General features: G+C 40.9%; 2 protein-coding genes across 3 annotated transcripts in view; one reads left to right on the plus strand and one right to left on the minus strand.

The window, feature by feature from the left end:
* setd9 (SET domain containing 9) overlaps positions 1 to 7,758 on the plus strand; it is a 42,598-nt gene extending 34,840 nt beyond the window's left edge. Inside the window, exon 6 of the transcript XR_007262001.1 lies at positions 7,173 to 7,758. The gene's annotated coding sequence lies outside the window, so the exon portion shown is untranslated. The remainder of the gene's footprint in view (positions 1 to 7,172) is intronic.
* Positions 1 to 20,270, minus strand: part of mier3a (mesoderm induction early response 1, family member 3 a) — a 51,350-nt gene that overhangs the window by 5,497 nt on the left and 25,583 nt on the right. For both annotated transcript variants that reach the window (XM_048596245.1, XM_048596248.1), the window contains 4 exons: positions 17,747 to 17,828; positions 16,886 to 16,980; positions 9,474 to 9,601; positions 6,734 to 6,876 (listed from right to left, as the gene is read on the minus strand). In XM_048596245.1, coding sequence (XP_048452202.1) covers positions 6,734 to 6,876; positions 9,474 to 9,601; positions 16,886 to 16,980; positions 17,747 to 17,828 — 448 coding nt within the window. The remainder of the gene's footprint in view (positions 1 to 6,733; positions 6,877 to 9,473; positions 9,602 to 16,885; positions 16,981 to 17,746; positions 17,829 to 20,270) is intronic.

Genomic DNA, 20,270 nt, shown 5'->3' on the forward strand with positions numbered 1-20,270 from the left:
CAATGTCCAGATCCATATACTTATGCCACATGCGATTTAATGCTGGAGCACATTTTACTCTTTATATTCTAGCTTACTTGTTAAAGACTAACATTTCATTGTTTTTAATATTTTTTGCACCCAACACCTAGATTTTATTGTATTTTATAAACGTAACTATTCCTAAATCTATCATAACATGGTGTAACACAAATGACACTCATGCATGTGTGCATTTTTAAATGGGTATGCTCTGCACACAAATTCAATTATCAATAAAAAAGATTAAATAATATGTTCTTCTGCCAATTTGGTTTAAAAACTAAGAATTTTGGAGTAGGTGTAGGCTATTTGACCCCATAGGCCTGCTCTGCCATTCAATATCATGACTAATCATCCAACTCAGTACCCTGTTTCTGTTTTGTCCTGTTTAGTCCTAAGTACTGTATTTACAACTTTCTTGAAAGTATTCAATATATTGGCCTCAACAGCTTCCTATGGCAGAGAATTCCTCAGGCTCACAACTTTCTGGGTAAAGAAATTCCTCATCATCTCTGTTCTAATAGGCTTACTCCTTATCCTTAGAACATGACTCCTAGTTCTGGACTCCCCAGTCATCCGCAACATCCTTCATGCATCTACCCTATCTTACCCTGTTAGAATGTTATAGGTTGCTAGGAGATGCCCCTTATTCTTCTAAACTCTCGTGAACACAGTCCTAACTGATACAATTGCACTGTCTGCCATCCCATGAATCGTTCTGGTAAACCTGCTTTGCACTCCCTCAATAGCCAGAACACTGTTCCTCAGATAAGGAGAACAAACTGCACACAATATTCCAGGTGTGGTCTTACAAATGCCCTGCTCCTGTACTGAATATCATTTGCCTTTTTATCTGCCTGCAGCACCTACATACTTACTTTCAGCAAGGACACCCAGTTCTTGTTGCACCTCCTCATCTTAATCTGTCACCATTTAGATAATAATCTGTCTGCCTGTTTTGCTACCAAACTGAATAATCTCACATTTATCCACATTATATTGTGTCTACCACACATTTATCCATTCACCTAATTTGTCCAAATTACAATGAAGCTTCTCTGCATCTTCCTCTCAATATACCCTCCCAACCAGCATTGTGTCATCTGCAAATTGGAGATATGACAGTTTCCTAAACTAAATCATTAATATACATTGTAAATAGACTGGATCCAAGCACTGATCAGAGGTAACCCACTAGTCACTGCTACCACTAAGATAAAGACCTGTTTATTCCCATTCTTTATTTCCTGACTGCCAACCAATTCTCAATCCACTTCAGTACATGTCCTCCAATCCCATACCCTTTCATTTTACATGCTAATCTCTTAAGTGGAACCTTATTGAAAGCCTTCTGAAAAGTCAAATAAACCATATCCACTGCTACCCACCCACGACCCACTCTCCTCTCCTCCCCTCCCACCCACTCTCCTCCTCCTCCTCCTCCTTCTCTCTCTCTCCCTCTCTCTCCTCCTCCTCCTCACAGATCTATTCAACTAGTTACATCCTCAAAAAATTCTAGCAGATTTGTCAAGCACAACTTCGGAAATCCCATTGTGACAAGATTGGAGAAAGTCACTATCTTCCAAGTGCTCTATGATGGACTCTCGCTTTTACCCACTGCTGATGTTGAGTTAATTCTATAATTAATATTCCTCCATAATTCACTATTTTCTCTCTACTTCCCTTCTTAAATAGAGGGATTACGTTAGCTATCCTTCAATCCATAGGAACTGTTCCAGAGTCTATAGAATTTTGGAATATGACCACTACCACATCTATTATGCCTGAAGCCACTTCCTTAAATACTCAGGGATAAAGGTTATCACAGCTTTGGGATATATTTGCTTTCAATCCTGTTTCGTTTCCCCAATACCATTTCCCACAAATTCTAATTTCTTTCAGTTCCTGCTCCCCATTAGACTGAGTTCTCTATATTGTTGGGACTTTATTTGTGTCTTCCTTTGCAAAGGCATAACTGAAGTGTGAATTTAATCGGTCTGCCATCCCTTCATTCCTGATTATGAATTCCCCTGTTTCTGACTGTATGGAACTTCATTCCATCATAATTTCCTTTATTTAAATTGAGGAGCCGAGACTTAGAAACAACATCACTCTCCATCTTATGAAGAATTCAATACTATTGTGGTCACACTTCCCTTACAGCCCACACACAACTAGATTGTCAATTATTCCTTCCTCTTTATACAATACCAGTCAAAGATGGCCTTTTCTCCAGTTGGTTTCTTAATGCATTGATCTATAAAACTATCGCATGTACACTCCATGACTTCACTTCTATTGCTACTGATTTGATTTGCCCAATTACATACAGACTGAAGTCACCCATAATTATAACTTTATGATTTGCATCTCTAATTTCCTTTTTAACGCCTACCTCAATATTACAACAATATATAGTTGAGGTCTATATGCAAACCCTATCTTTTCTGTCCTTTTACGTTTCTAAGTAGAATCTATAGGGATTGAGCTTAAGAGCTGATATCCTTTGTCACAGTCACATTGTTGTCCTTTTTAATGAGCAGTGCTATACCATTTCCTTCTTCTTTTCTAAAAACTGAAACCCCGAGAAATTCAGTTCCCATTCCTGGTCACCCTGCAGCCACATTTTTCCAACTCCCACTATGTCATATCCATTTAGGTCTGTGAGAACTGAGACAGAGTTTATAGATGACTAAGTGAACTCAAAGGATTCTAGGATTTTTACCAGTATTTTGCATTTCAGTTATTGGCCTTTTCACATTTCGGGCTCTGCTAAAATATTTTTCACAAACACTAGTGATATCCCATTGTACTACCTGCAGTACAGGATTAAGTTCACAAGGCTGAACTACCTATTTAAATTTCACCTAAACTGTAACCTTGTTACATTACTTCTAAATTCCCATCTCTTAAAATGTTGTCCAACTGCTAAAATGGTTTTCTGGATATATGCAAACTGAGGCTTTTTTCAGAGTGAGATGCATTGAACAATCTGAAAAACAACTGGTCGTATAAACTGTAGCAATGCAAAGTGCTCAGAAAACAAATAATTCTACAAACAAATGAAACCACAGGAATAAAAACAGTTTTAAACAAAAAGGTCTGAAATTTTTGTGCACAGAATTTTGTACATATTACAGTGCAAAGTGACAAAGACACTATAGTGCAAGGGGTCAGTGAACTCTCCAACAATTTTCAAAACAAAATCTGTATTAACATGCAAATACTTCCAGGATGCATCAAATGGTTATGTGGGGTGGAGAGGAGAACATAAGGTGGTGGTAGGGCAACAGGGGCAGCAAAGTAGCAGGTTTCGTTGCACCTTTTCCTGTCTCAATTTATTACTATTTAGATCATAATTTGCCTTCTTATTTTTGCTACCAAAGTAGATAACCTCCCATTTTTCCACATTATACTATATCTGCCATGTATTTGCCCACTTAGCTTGCCCAAATCATACTGAAGCATCTCTGCATCCTCCTCACAGGGCACCCTTCATCCAATTTTGTGTCATCTGCAAACCTGGAGATATTACATTTAGTTCCTTTATCTAAATCATTAATACATATCTTGTGAATAGCTGGGATCCTAGGACTAATTCCTGCGGTACCCCCAGTCACTGCATGCTATTTGAAAATAGACCTATTTATTCCTACTGTTTCCTGTCTGCCAACCAGTTTTCTACACATCTCAATATACTACCTCCAATCCCATGTGTTTTCATTTTCTATGCTAATCTCTTACATAGGAATCTGACGAATGCTTTCCACAAGTCCAAATAAACCATACCCACTGGATCTCCCTTATCAATTCTACTAGTTACATCCTTTGAGAACTCGTGGATTTGTCAAGCATGATTTCCCTTTCGTAAATTCACACAGATTCTGTATAATCCTGTCACTGTTTCCCAAGTACTCAACTATTAAATCTTTTATAATAGACTCCAGCATTTTCCCCACTACCAATGACAGGTTGACTGATCTATAATTCCTTGTTTTCTCTCTACCTCCCTTCTAAAACAAAGGAGTTGCATCAACTACCTTCCAATCTGTAGGAACTGTTCCAGAGTCTATAGAATCTTGGAAGGTGACCACCAATGCATTCACTATTTCTAAAACCACTTCCTTCAGTACTCGAGGATGTAGATTATCTGGCCCTGGGGAATTTTGACCTTCAATTCCATCAATTTCCCCAACACCATTTCTTTACTAATACTGATTTGCTTCACTTCCTCCCACTAAACCTTGCATTCCCCAACATTTCTGCTATGTTATTTACGCCCTTCTTTGTGAACATAGAACTAGTGTATGTATTTAGGTGGTCAGCCATTTCCTTGTTCCCTGTTATAAATGTGGAGAAATAGGAAATTATTCACTTTGGTGGAAACTGCACAACATTTCGTCAATGTTGAAAGGTGGCAAGTATTGCACTCCAAAGGGATTTTCATGTTCACATGTCACAGGAAGCTAATGTGCAGGTTCAGCAAGTAATTAGCAACCCAAGTGCTATATACACCTTTGTTACAAGAGGATTTCACTATAGGTGTAAAGATGCCTTATTATAATTACATAAAGCTTTGGTAAAACCACATGAACTAGAGTGCACAATTTTGATCTCCTTATGCAAAGGAAGACATACTTGTCACAGACGAATTCTATGAAGGTTCAACGAACTAATTCCTGAGACAGAACAAATTATCCTCTGAAGAAAAATCAAAATAGGCTGGGCCTATATTCTCTGGAGTTTAGAAGAATGAGAGGCAACCTCATTGATGCATAAAAATTCTTGAAGGGCTCGACAGGGTAGACACAAGATGTTTCCATTGCTGAGACACATTCTCAGAATAAGGGGCAAGACACTAAGGACTAAGAGAGGAGGAATTTCTTCATTCAGAGGGCAATGAATCTTTGAAATTCTCTGCTTTAGGGAAGTGTCGAGGTTCAATCAAGGAGTATGTCCAAGACTAAGATTTTCGGATTTCGACATATTAAAAACATCAAGGGATGGGTATAGTGCAGGAAAAATGGCGTAGAAGTAGTTTGGCCATGATCACAGTGAATAGTGGAGTGGACTCAAAGGCCTCCTCCTGCACCTATTTATGTTCTTACATGCTGGGACAGAGGCCTGAGGTGTGCTGGATAGGGCTGCAGGCCATTTAAAAAAAAAATAAACAGCTAAGGCAGTCTTACAGCAGTCCACGCAGCTGTCCATGTAGCTAGTAATCCATTTAACTGTCCATGTAGCTAGTAATCCATGACTGTGTCCAAATTTCTTTTGGGTCAAATGACTTGATAGTAGCAAGCACCTGCTCCTCAACTTCCACTACTCACCTCAAGAATAAAAATCCAGCCCAGAGACTCAGCGACTGCCAAAATTCAAGTCTAGCTGATGCAGTGCAAAGTTTTTAAAAAAGAGCTCTTAGTGAAGATTGACTAGGTGTAGGAAGCACTCACTTCCCTAACCTTGTTCTTTGGGTCACAATAGCAGTGGATAGCTGGCAGGTAACAATGTGAAGGTGCCGGTGTTAGACAGGAGTGGACAAAGTCAGAAGTCATAAAACATGAGGTTATAGTTCAAAGTCTTTATTTGAAATCACAACCTTTCGCAGTGCTGCTCCTTCATCAGGTGAAAAGGGGTTCACTTAACCAAGCAGCAGCTCTTCGAAAGCTTGTGATTTCAAATAAACCTGTTGGACAATAACCTGGTGTCATGTGACTTCTAACTTTGGTAAGTTGAATCACAGAATCCCTAGAGTGTGGAAACAGGCCCTTCAGATCAAGTCCACACCGAACCTCAGACCATCCCACCCAGACCTGTTCCCCTGTAACCCACCTTAACTACACATCCCTGAACACTATGCGCAATTTAGCATAGCCAATCCACCTAACCTGCACATCTTTGGACTGTGGGAGGAAACCAGAGCACCCGGAGGAAACCCACGCAGACACGGGGAGAATGTGCAAACTCCACACAGTCGCCCGAGGGTGGAATTGAACCCAGGTTGCTGGCGCTGTGAGGCAGCAGTGCTAATCACTGAGCCACCGTGGACAGTCATCCATTCGAGGATGAAGAGGCTGTCAAACAAGGTGACTGTGGACACATGATGGTCACTGCTGTGGCTAATCTCCTTGGCAACAATAGATATAATGACAGGATCCATCTTCAGCACAGCCTCAGAGTGTCAGCGAGTACGAAAGGGGAATTTCCCCTAAGCCATGGTCTTCTATTGGATGGGGGTTGGAGAGTCAGTGAAGGAGGCAGCACCCTTCAGGCCCTGAGCTGCTGTGGCAACTAGCAGCAGACTAAGATTCAATCTCCACAAAAAAATTGACAGAAATGACTACATTTAATCCTGTCAGTGAACTTTGTAATCCTGAAGGCAGGAGGGGCTGTTTGATTTCCAATGCCCCCATCTCTCCAGCCTCATGTTTAAAAGGTTATTTAAATCCTACTGTATAAATGTGCTTACTTTGTGAGCCAAGGGACTGGACTGGATTGACATCTTATAATTTAATAAATTTTGACCAGAACATCAACATTCTTTCATTATCATCAAATTGGTGCGATGTGTATCCACAAAGACAAAATCTTAAATATTAGTTAACTAGGTTTTCTCCAATTTTTCATCATAAAATTTCACATTTGCACTTTGAAGTGTTTCGAATCCTCAGTTTTGACTTTTATGAAAACACTAAATGTGAACAGCTCTTACCAGCAAACTCATGTCCAGAGCTCATTAGATTGTGATCGGAAATTGTTTCTGGTCTGTTGACTGAAGAACAGATAGACGGAGAATGTACTGACCGACTTAACATTCCCATTTCAGCCTCATCTACCAGGCGATCCATGTAATCCCTTAAAAGAGATACCTTATTGTTAAACTACTGCACAAGGTGTTCAAGTTTAAAGCATACTGAAATACAGACTTGATAATTCCTGAATATGAGGACTTATTGAACCCACCTAACTGACATTTAGTATTTAAAACTGCACTGCAGTGCGAAGTACCAAAGGGAATGCTTATCCTTTTAGCTTATCCACTCATTTTGTCAAGTCCATCCTTGTGAAGGTCTTTCTAAGAGTACTTTACTGATTTTATTTCTGATGTGTAACACGTTTAAAAATAAATACATTTTTATTGCAAATTACAGGCTGAGTGACATCAAGACAACATTGGACTGAGTCCAGAGCATCAAGGAGCGCTAGCAAAATTGAAGTCAACAGAATCAGGGGAGGTGGGGAGAGGAAATTCTCCCACTTGGTAGTGTCAAAGCTAATGCAAAGGAAACTGGTGGCACTTGTTAGAAGCCAGTCTTCTTAACTCCAGGTCATCACTGCAGGAGTTTCTCAGAGTGGTGTTCAAACATGTGAACTTCTACCACTTAAAATGGACAAGAGCAGATGCATGAGAACACTATCACCTGCAATAAAAACAAAAAAACTGTGGATGCTGGAAATCTGAAACAAAAACAAAATGCTGGTAAAACTCAACAGGTCTGGCAGCATCTGCAGAGAGAGAAACAGAGTTAACCTTTCAAGTCCAGTACGAGTTCTTCAGAACTGCTACCTGCAATAACCTCTCCAAGTCATCAATTATCCTGAATTGGAACTACAATGTCTTCTCTACACTGTCACTTTGGCAAAACTTTGGAGCACCCTTCCTTGCAGCACTGTAGTGGCTCACCACCCAACTGAGAGCAATTTAAGACGGGCAATAAATATTGGTCATGCCACGATCATTTATGGAGTGCAATCCCTGGAAATGAAGTACAGGCTTGTTCAATTGGGGCAGTCAAGAGGGCACTGGATGATTATTTTGATACAAATAGTGTGCAAAGATATTGGGAAAAATGCTGGAGATTGGCACGAGGTAATGATATTCTTTTGATCAGTTGCTGCAGACACAATGGGCCGGATGGCTTCTTTCTGCAACATAACAATTCTGTCATGCCAGTGAAGCTCAGATTCCAAGGTGAAGGGGTTGTCTTATGAGGAAATACTGAGTAGACTGAAGTTTAGGGGAACGAGAGGTGATCTTATTGAACTATAAGATTCAATGAACAACCTGAATATTAAGTGGATGTTTTACCTTGCAGGAGATAGTGAAGCAACGCATTCACACACAGGGATCCACCCTTGTAAACAAAAAATATGTCCAAACTTGGCATCTTTTGGAATTCTCCAGGAACATGGGAGCATAATCTTCTCCATGTTTTTTTGGGGCAAGGGCAGGCGTCTAGAACTATGGGACACGGTTTAAAAATTGGGGGTCCTCTGTTTAAGATGGAGATGGGGAGAGCTTTCTATTTCAGAAGATCATTGTCTGTGGAATTCTCTTCTTAGACAGGAGTAGGGGCTGTGTATTTGACCAGATTCAGGGTCTAGTTTGGGAGATTTTTGACTGACGAGGAGCTCACACAGGAAAGTGGAATTAAAACTATGGTCAGGTCGGCTTTTTTTAAAAACAGAATGGTGGAGCCACTTTGACGGGCAGAATAGGTCATGCCTGCTCCAAATTCTTGGGATGTGTTCTATAGTTCCCCATTGCAGTGCTTCAGTCAATCAGCTATCTTTTGTCTTGTATAAATTATGATCATTTGAAACTGGTATTCTTCTGAGTTATAACTTTTTATAATTCCTTGATACTAGACTTGATAAACAGAAATTTTCACTAAGTTAATATGGTGGGAATAAGGCTTAAAAAATGAAACACAATACTGTTTTACAAAAACTACTGGTAGTTTGATCAAACCTTAATTCAGAATGTGACAGAAAAGTTAGCCCATTTGAGTTTTTCTGGCAGATTGTCAATAGTTTTAATCTCCAGATTTAAAGAAAAAACTCACACTGGGGGCATACAGCGAAGGTTCATGAGACTGATAATCAAGATGAAATGACAGTCCCAAAACAAGAGACTGAGTAAATTGCAGGTGTCTTCACGTAATCACTTGAAACACGCAAGACTTTGATGGGGCTTGACAGAATGTGCACAAAGATTGCTTCCCCCCCGGCCAGGGAAGCCACAAAATAGGGACACGGCACAATCTCAGGTAAAGCAAACAATCTATCATTTAGGGATGAAATAAAGGGAAATTTCTTCAAGTCGGTGTGAATCTTTGGAATTGTCTAACCAAGAAGGTTGGGTATACTCTATCATCAAGAAGAATTAAGACTGAGATAGACATGCTTTTGGTTTCTCGGGGAATCATTGGACATGAGGGGTGGGCAGGAAAGATGAGTTGAGACAGATCTGTTATGGTCATATTCAGTAGTGGCAGAACTAGCATCTACTCCTGCTCTTTTGTTTACATTCTAACAGAGTTAAAAAGATGAATTAACTTGGCTAAAAGTACTTAGGAGTAATCAATGTATTGATATTATTTGGAGTCCCTCAACACCATTCAGCTCCAGCTTAAGCGAGTTTCTCCAAAAGCACAAACTTGTTTACTTACGTAACTCCAGGATGCAGATTGTATCTCTTCTTCCCAAACCTGGTTTGCTGTGCAAAGTAATCATATCTTTCCGATTTCTTCCACATATAGTAGAAAGCCACACATTCCCCCACTGTTCGACTCTTGACCTAAGGATATAAACAAATAAATTGAATGGAGGAGATGGAAACCTAAGAAATGTTTAGAACAAGGCTCTTTTTCCAAGACTATCTAGATACTTAAACAAAACGTGAAGAAATCTATCAGTTAAAAGACGCTGAATTTAAAAGTTATCACGTTTCATCCATCACCCAAAGTTTTTCTGAATAGGAGGGCAACGAGGGCAGCTTATATTGATTTCCTTCATCTGCATGTAATTCAGTGCATCAGCCACGGCAGAATTCTTATTTTTCAGAAGCAGGGTCCAAACCCGAAACATCAGCTTTCCAGCTCCTCTGACCTGCCTGGCCTGCTGTGTTCATCCAGCTCTTCACCTTGTTATCTCAGAAAACATATCTACTTATTATCACATTCCTATTAATGCAAAGCTCCTGCATGCAAACCTTGACTTGCCGGGTCTGAAATTGCTGTATTCAAATACAGGAACAGGTACCCTGTAAATCAGCAAGCTGCGTCGAGCTAGGCATTTCCCTTGTTTATTTTCTACAAAAATTTTGGGAAGGAAAGGCATTAAAAGGAACTACTTTCCTTACATGTCTGTTCACACCGTCAGAAAAAATATTTAAATCAGTTTGTATGGCAACATTTTTAGTGAATGAAGAAACTGGCTTTATGGTGTGCTCGACTGATTGCCAGGGATTTCATGACCCGAGTCTTCGCCTTTTGGATTTCTCCCCGTTTCTTCCCCGACAAAAAGTTGGAGTCCAATTTACAGACTCGGACATTGGGTTTCAGGTTATTTTTGTAACAGAGTTTGGGGACATCTAATGGTGAGACTTCCTGTGCGCAGCTTACTGTAGAACACCTCCTTTGTTGCAGGCAAATTTTCTATATGAATAACATGGTCAACACAGTGAAACTGAGCTCAAGTAAACATGAATTTGCCACCAGGTATGCAACACAAGAACTTTGGAGTTACGACTGTTGTCTTGCCACTTGATGCTGCACATAGATCTTGAGCAGCAAAGGTGGAACAGTTCAAGTTGGTTCATGGGGCATTGGGAGATTGTCTACTTCTCGTAGTCAGAGAAATTACAAGAGGTCTCAATTTGAAACAAACTCTCTGCTCTCTCCAAAGCCTTTAGGTGAGTCAGCAAAATGCTCAGCTCAGTTTTGCCAAAGAATGGGTGACTTCATCATCCAACATGCTATTGCAGCAGAGGATATTGCCAAGATAGCAGAACCTATGAACTGACTGCAGCAGTATTCATTGCCACTTGTAAAGTCATGTCTTGGCATTTTATGCCAGTAGAATGTTGGTAAAATTGTCTTTTTCAGACTTATTGTAACCTTGATAGATATGGAGACTTGGATAAAGCAATCAACATGCAACCGAATGTCTTCCAGAATGAGCAATAAAAAAGCAGAGTCATCAGCAAACAGAGGAGTTCACAGTAGCTGTCTGGTGTTTTCTTTCTTTCGTGAACCAAGAGCCTTTGCAAATTTAAGAGTCCGTGCTCTAACCAAGTGCCTACTCTTATGTTGGAATCTCCGATTGCACACGAGAGGATGGCTGAAAAGTAGATAGCAAACAGAACCAGGGCAATAAGACAAACCCTGCTTGGCACTACTGATGACAGGAAAGGCATATAATGAGACTTCATTCCATCCCACATGGGCCATCACGGAAAGAGAGCATGATCTTGATCATTCCTTTCAGGGCAGCCACGTAGCTTTCATTGAGACAGTAAATTTAAACAGGCATTCAACCAAGTAGAAGTCAAACGAAACCTGTCAAATTTTCATGTCTACCTTTTTGGTTACACAGCTCAGCAAGTTTTCAAAAATGAGAAAATTAAAGTTGCAGTGGACAAAGAATTATTTCTCTGCTACATTAACAAACAAATCCACTCCGCAGGCAGCCATTCTACATTAATAGTGATGAGTCTGCCAACATATGGAGAGAGATTGGACTGGTTGGAACTACATTCCCTGGAGTTAAGAAGAATGAGGGGGAGCTCACAGAAACCTATAAAATTCTAACTGGACGAGAAACAGTTAAACATAGGAAGGATGCCCCCCAGTTACTGTGAAGTCCAGACTAGGGGTCGTGGTCTAATGATAAAGAATAGGCCATTTAGGACTGAAATGAGGAGCAATGTCTTCACCCAGGTAGTGGAGAATCTGTGGATTTCTTTGGCAAAGAAAGTAGCTGAGGCCAGAACATGAATGTTTTCAAGAAAGAGGAACGAGACATAGTTGTTAGGTCTAACGGGATCAGAGGTATGGGGAGAAAGCAGGAGCAGGGTACTGAGGAGATGATCAGCCGTGATCATATTTAATAACGGAGAAAGCTCCAATGCTGAATGGCTTACTCCTATTTTCTATGACAATAGTTTGGCATTCAGAACAGGTCCAATCTAACACCATTTAAAAGACAGATTTACAAGATCGATTGATTTTATTGTCACGTGTACTCAAATACAGTGAAAAGCTTTGTTTACGAGTGGGACAGGCAGATCACAGCAAGCAAAGGATGCACAGATCAAAAAGACTTGGAAGCATACAGGTTATATTGCAGGTTACATTATTTGAGGCTAGAGTCTATTCAACAGTCTGATACCGGCCAGAAAGATGCTGTTCCTAAACCTGCTTCTGCATGTGTTGAGGCTTCTGATTCTTCTACCTTTCAGAAGAGGTTGTAGGAAATCATTACCAGGGTGTGATGGATCTTTGATGATGTTGGCAGCCTTTCCACAGCGGCGAGCCACGTAAATAGAGTCCATAGACGGAAGGTTGGTTTCCGTGATGATCGGAGCTTTGCACACCACCTTCTGTAGTTTCTTATGGTCCTGGGCGGAGCAGTTGCCATGTCAGGCTGTTATGCACCAGAACAGTATGCTCTCAATGGTATATCTGTAGAAGTTGGTGAGCGACCTTATGGACATGCCGAATTTCCTGAGCCGCTCAAGGAACAAGAGGCGTTGTTGTGCCTTCTTGACTGTCGCATCTACATGGGAAGTCCAGGACAGGTCGTCGGTTATCGTCACTCCGAGGAACTTGATGCTTTTCACCCTCTCAACCTTAGTTCCGTTCATATAGATGGGGAGGGTCGTGTTCTCCTCCTTTATTTCTGAAGTCGATGATCAGTTCTTTAGCTTTGCCAATGTTGAGAGACAGATTGTTTTCATAGCACCACGACAGCAAGCCCTCTATCTCCCTTCTGTATTTTGACTCGTCCTAGTTAGGTACCCATCCCACTACAGTGGTGTCATTAGCGAACTTGTTGATGGCATTTGCTTGGAATTTGGCAACACAGTCATGGGTGTACAGGGAGTACAACAAGGGGCTGAGGACACATCCTTGAGGGGCTCCAGTGTTGAGTTTTATTGTGGAGGAGATGCAGTCACGTATCCTCACTGATGGCAGCCAATGGGTCAGAACGCTGAGGATCCAATTGCAGAGGGCGGAGCTGAGACCAAGTTTTGAGATCAGTCTGGAGAGGAGAATGGTGTCGAAGGTGGAGCTTAATCAACGATCAGAAGTCTGACATAGGTGTCTATGTTGTCCAGATGTTTCAGGGACGAGTGCAGGGCTAGTGATATGGCATCATCTGCGGGCATTTTGTGTTGGTAGGCAAACTGTAGGGGATCGAGGCACGCTGGGAGACTGGAGTTGATGTGGGCCATGACCAGCCTCTCAAAGCACTTCATGATTATTGGAGTCAGAGCTGTTGTGCCTTTGATATTGAGCATGGTTTTGTGGGAGGGAAGTCATACCTCATGAATTTGATTCAGTTTTTTGAGGAAGTAACCATAAAGATGGAGGAGGGCAGGCGATAAATGTTGTTTACATGGACTTAAGTAAAGCCTTTGACAAGGTTCGCGTGGTAAACTAATTAGTAAAGTTAGATCACATGGGATGGTGTCGGAGGTTTTTTCCAGACTGGAGTCCTGTGACCAGTGGGTGCTCCACAGGGATCAGTACTGGCAGTACTGGGCCCACATTTGTTTGTCATTCATATGAATGACTTGGATGAGAATATAGGAGGCGCAGTTAGTAAGTTTGCAGATGATATCAAAATTGGTGGTATGATGGACACTGAGGATTACCTAAGATTACAAAGAGATCTTGATCAATTGGGTCAATGGGCTGAAGAGTGACAGATAGAGTTTAATTTGGATAAGTGTGAAGTATTGCATTTTGATAAAACAAACAAGGGCAGGACTTGTAACAGTTAATGGTAGGGCCTGGGTTGTGTAGAACATAAGGCCTAGGGGTTCAGGTACATAATTCGTTGAAATTTGTATCACAGATGGACAGGTTGGCTAAGAAGGCGTTTAGCACTCTTGCCTTCATTGCTCAGATCTTTGAGTATAGAAGGTGGGACGTCATGTTGACATTGGTGAGGCCTCTTCTGGAGTACTGATCAATAGCAGTTCTGGTCACCCTGTTATAGGAAAGATATTATTAAATTGGAGAGAGTTCAGAAAAGATTTACCAGCATGTTGGTGGGAATGGCGGGTTTGAGTTATAAGGAGAGGCTGGGACTTTTTTCACTGGAACGTAGGAGGTTGAGGGGTGACCCTTGCATATGTTCTATAAAATCATGACTGGCATAGATGAGGTGAATAGCAAGGGTCTTTTCCCCAGGGTGGGGGGAGTTGAAAATTAGGGGGCCAGTTTTAAATTCAGAAGAGAAAGTTTTTAAAAAAAGAAACAGACATGAAGGGCAACTTTTTTGTTTACACAGAGTAGTTCATCTCTGGAATGAACAGCCAGAAATGGTGGTGATCGTGTACAGTTGCAACGTTTACAAGACATTTGGATAAGTACATGAATAGGAAAGATTTGGAGGGATATGGGCCAAACGCAAGCAAGTGGGACTAGTCTAGTTCAGGAACATGGTCAGTGTGGACTAGTTGGACTGAAGGGTCTGTTTTCATCTGTATGACTCTCTGACTCTGTTTGCTAACAATCAAATATCCCTGGGCTGAGAAACTGGTGGGTCTCTTCATTATATTCAGAACTAGGGAATACACTTCCCAACTCATTATTCAAAGAACAAAGAAAAATTACAGCACAGGAACAGGCCCTTCGGCCCTCCAAGCCTGCACCAATCCAGATCCTCTATCCAAACCTGTCGCCTATTTTCCAAGGATCTGTATTCCTCTGCTCCCTGCCCATTCATGTATCTGTCTAGATACATCTTAAATCACGCTTTCATGCCAGCCTCTACCACCTCCGCTGGCAAGGCGTTCCAGGCACCCATCACCCTCTGCGTAAAGAACTTTCCATGCATATCTCCCTTAAACTTTTCCCCTGTCACCTTGAAATCATGACCCCTAGTAATTGAGTCCCCCACTCTGGGGAAGAAGCTTCTTGCTATCCACCCTGTCTATACCTCTCATGATTTTGTAGACCTCAATCAGGTCCCCCCTCAACCTCCGTCTTTCTAATGTAAATAATCCTAATCTACTCAACCTTTCTTCATAGCTAGCGCCCTCCATACCAGGTAACATCCTAGTGAACCTCCTCTGCACCCTCTCCAAAGCATCCACATCCTTTAGGTGATGAGGCGACCAGAACTGTACGCAGTATTCCAAATGTGGTCGAACCAAATTCATGCTTCAGGTTATAATTCTGATCATATTATCATAACCAATAAAGATGCTGCCAACATCCATTATTACTCGTCGGCCACCTTCTCCATTAGGGAAGGATGGACAATGAATGCTGGTCTTGATTGCAATGCTCACATCATAAGCATGAATTGAAATTATTTTAAGTAAATTTCATAATTCTTCCCCAAGAGTTTGTTTTATTCACTTCACAGGATGTGGGCTTCATTGGCTAGGCCAGCATGTTTTGCCCATCATTCGATGTCCTCGAGGTGATGATGTTGATTTGGGTTGTGGAAACACTGCAATTCAAGACGAGGTCTACCCACAATGCTGATGAAAACACAGTTCCAGGATTTTAACTCAGTGACAGTGAAGGAACACCAATGCAGTTCCAAGTCAGGATACTGAGTGGGTTGGAGGGGAACTTGCATGAGGTGGTGTTCCCATTCATATGCTACCAGTGCCCTTCCAGGTGGTCAGTCATAGCTTTTGAAATTGCTGTTTAGGAAGCCATGGTGAGTCATGGCAGCACAACTTACAGATGGTATCACTGCAGCCACAGTGGTGGTCGTGTGGGGGTGTGGAGGGAAGGAGAGAGCCTGAATGTTCATGGTGGTGGTTGGGATGCAGTTAAGTGGGTCACTTTGTCCTAGATGGTATCAAGCTTCAAGTGTTTGGGAGCTGCACTCAACCAGGCAAGTGGTATTTATTAATATTTAACTTGACTTACGCCTTCTAGATGGTGGACAGGCTTTGAGTAATTCATCACTGAATTGCCAATCCTTGACTTACTATGTAGCCACAGTATTTATATGACAGGTTCAATTTAGTTTCTGGTCAATGGTGACTCTCAGGCGATTGAGAGTGAGGCATTCAGTGATGGTAATGCTACTGAATGTCAAAAAGCAAGGGGTACATTCTCTTTTGTTAGAGATGGTCACTGCCTGGCACTTGCATGGTGCAATTGTTACTTGCCTCTTATCAATCCAAGACTGAACGTAGTCCAGGTCTTGTTGCCTTTGAAAATGGACTGTTTTAGTATCTGAGCTGTCGAAAACAGTTCTGAACATTGCGCAGTGAACATCCTCACCTCTGACTTTATGATGGAGGAAAGGTCACCGATGAAGCAGCTCAAAATGGTTGGACCTCAGACACTACCCTGCAGAACTCTTGCAAAGATCTCCTGAAGCAAGAAAACTGACTTCTAACTACCACGACCATCTTCCTTTGTGTCAGGTACAACTCCAATACAGAGATTTCTCCAAGTCCCACTGATTACAGTTTTGAAAAGACTTCTCAACACCACACTCAGTCAAACGCTGCCTCGTTACCAAGGTCAGTCTTCCCTTCTTGAGTTCAACTCTTTTATCCATGTTTGGACCAAGAATTTAATGAAGTCAGGGGCTGAGTGGGCCTGACAGAAGTCAAACTGAGCCTCAATGAGCAGGTTATTGTTGAGTGAGTGTTGCTTGGTAGCACTACTGATGACCCTTTCACTTCTTGGCTGTTGATTCAGAATGGACTTATGACAATAATGGGTGGATTTACTGGTCTTGCTTTTAGTGAACAGGATGTACTTGAGCAATCTTCTACATTGCCAGGTCAATGCCAGTGTTGTGATTGTCAACAGATCTAATTAAATAATCTTAAACACAAATCAAACTCTAATGTACCACAAATCTATCTTACCTTATTCGCCTGTATTAGGTGAAAATCTTTACCGTAGAGTCGAAGAGCAAGTTCAAAGTTTCTGCACTCCTCTTCCGTCCAAGCAGACCGTTCATCTATGGATTATGTAAACTGGAATTAGGATCACAGAACACAACATTCTACAAGTGCTACATTCTTAAGTTTCAAGTGTGTCATTGTTGGGCTGGATTTTGTGGTTAAGTTTCACAATTCAACATTTGCAGGTGACTTTGAATAAAGATGCGCACAAAGTTACAGCGATCTCTGTGGTATATATATTCCCAAGCGTGATAGTACTTTAATATGGTGCTGTGGCAAGAAATTTTCCAAGGGTCCAGCAACAGGGATATCAACAAACAGGATAAGCAGCCAATCACAAGTATTCTCACTGACAGCAAACCCATGAAAATAAAACAAGTAATGAACCAGTTTTAAAATTCCTCGTAGTGAAATTAAGATTATTTAATTATGATAGAAACTAAAACATTAACTTTTAAAACATGTGAATTTGATAAAAAATTACAACAGTTTAGCTTTTCAAGAAGTTTACAGATGTTTAGTTGTAATCATAAAATTATCACTTGCTATAAACCAAGTCATATTTCATTCAACAAGGTGGACTCTTTCAATTTTTAAACAGAATTAAAGTCGAATTTTTCATTAATTCCAGTTGTTTAGGAATTGATCTCAGAGAAGATTAAAATGCATTCTACAGAGAAGCACAGAATTAGTGACAACCGTTGATGGATTTCAATTTTATTCCACATAGGTGTGAACTCTCAAAGTTGCTGTTGGTTTTGGTGAAGAAGCTAAAGGCTAACAACCTCACTATCATTACCACTGTCAGATTTGGGCACTCACCTCGTGTAGCCTTTATATTTGAGTGGTAACTTCCGAGTGCCTCCTTAACAACATAGTTACATTTTAGAAGTTCATACAATGCCTGGAAAGAGTTAAAAAAGTATTAAATCCACTTAAAAATCAGTTTACTGTTAACTTCACAACTGAAGGTGGTCAATTCTTGGAAGTACACCAGAAACAAAGGATCACCATTTTAGATCAATTACTTTTCTTGCAATTCTCAACAATTCTAAAATAAAACCAACTTGGAGATATTCCTTGAAGTGGCTGTATTTATTGGCTCCCCAAACCTCCCCAAATAGTTAATATTCTCTAGTTTCACTGCTTACATGTAAATTTAACATTTGTTTTACGCTATTCTCTATTTTTCACAAATCTCCTCCAAGAATATCAGCGAACACTGCCTATTCATGGAATAGTCAGTTCTTAACGAAATTAGTTTGCGTCACATATTTTGGACTGCACTGAATTGTGAATAAATGAATAAAAAGAAAATGTTTTAAGGGCTACTGACAAAATTGCTCTCTAAAAACAATACCCAATGAAAAACTATGTTCTGTTAACGTGTGTGAACCTCAAGATAATTTGCACCAGTGTACAACAAAACAGTTCGAAAAAGATTTCTGTCCTTCTTGACTCAAGTACCATGGAAAGGTACTTACAATACGGATCCTGTTGCTGAGAGCAGCTTTTATTTTCCAGGCTTCTAGAGGTTCAGGAAGCCTAGATGACAAGCTAATACTAGAAACAGACACATGCAACCTCCTTAAAAGGCTTTCAGTGACTGATTTGCCTCTTTAAAGTGGACTGATTATTCACATTTCAAGTGAAGTCCCCCTCTTCCATACCATCTAACTAATCTAAAAAGCTGTGTATTGATTTTAAAACCTTAAGGATTCCACGTGACATTTTTTTTTAAGAAAACAGGCATCTCAATTTGTCCTGCCACCTCCAAAAGTGTGTACACATAAACTTCCATAGTTTTAGAAATAAAAATCAGTCATGAAGTGAGCATCGCTGACAGGGCTGGCAATTACTGTTTGCCCAAGTGACAGTTGTGTGCTGACTTCTTCAACTGCTTGCAGTCCATTTGCAGAAGGTAGATCCACAAAACAGTTAGAGACAAAATTCTAGGACTTTGATGCTGACCCAGCAACAATGAAAGAATGACATATATTTCCAAGTCTAGGTGGTGAAGAGTTTGGACTGAAACTTGCAGGTGGTGGTGTTTCCATGTATCTGCTTTCCTTGTCCTTCTAGATGGTAGCAATTGTAGATCTGCCAAGTGCTATCTGACAGCCTTTGTAAATTTCTACAGAGTACCTTGCAGATAGCACACACAGCTGCCACTGTGTGTCACTGATAGAAAGACTCATTGAAAGGGCACATGATTGCAGATTGCATTGGGAACACAATTCTGCTGCTGTTGATGACCCACAGTGCCTCACGGATGCCTTGTCTTGAATTACGACATCTGATTGAAGCCTACCCCACTTAGTGCAGTGTCAATGCAATATGACATGATTACAGGTATCCTCAATGTGAAGACGGGACTTAGTCTCCACAAAGACTGTGCAGTGGTCACTCTTATTGATACTATCATGCAAAGAGGCATCTGCAACAGATACTATGTAGACTATGAGGTGAAATATCTTTGCACCTCATTGGTTCCGTCACCATTTGCCACAGATCCAGTTTAGAAACTATGCCCTGAAGGACTCGACCAGATCCATCATGCTGTAGGGCCACTCCTGATAATTGAGATTGAAGTCCCCTACACACAGCATATTCTGTGCCTCCCTCAGTGCTTCCTCAAAATTGTGGATAGCTTTTTTTGTGGATGGCGGAAGCAGCAGCGACAGACAGCTGTTCTTTATCTGAGACAGCTCTCCTAATTTGGAATTAGCCCCAAGATGTTCATCAGGAGAAATGTGCAGGATCAGCACAGCTGCATTTGCCATTAAATAAAAACCAAAAGAACTGTGGATGCTGTAAATCAGGAACAAAAACAGAAGTTGCTGGAAAAGCTCAGCAGATCTGACAGCATCTGTGAAGAAAAAAATCAGAGTTAATGTTTTGGGTCCTGTTCTGAGAAATGGTCACCAGACCCGAAACATAAATTCTGATTTTTTTTCTTCACAGACGCTACCAGACCTGCTGAGCTTTTCCGGCAACTTTTGTTTTTGTTCATTAACCCATGCTGGCTTTGTCCACTCCCCTTAATGCTTTCCAAACGTCATTGTTGTTTCCAGTGCTTTAGTCCATGCCCAGGTGGTCCCTCGGTTTCTTTTTTAAAAACTTCTTAATGGTTGATACTACCGAATTTCTTGCTAGACAATTCACAAGACATTTAACAGTAAACTAACTTGCTATGGGTCTGGAGTTTCATGTAGGCTAATCTAAGTTCTTCGTGAATCCAAATTCTGCAATCTGCCATCTACCAAACCCAGGTCCCCAGAATATTAGATTAACGAGGTGTAGAGCTGGATGAACACAGCAGGCCAAGCAGCATCAGAGGAGCAGG

Source organism: Rhincodon typus, chromosome 1 (assembly GCF_021869965.1).
Source record: "Rhincodon typus isolate 14 chromosome 1, sRhiTyp1.1, whole genome shotgun sequence".
NCBI lineage: Eukaryota > Metazoa > Chordata > Chondrichthyes > Orectolobiformes > Rhincodontidae > Rhincodon > Rhincodon typus.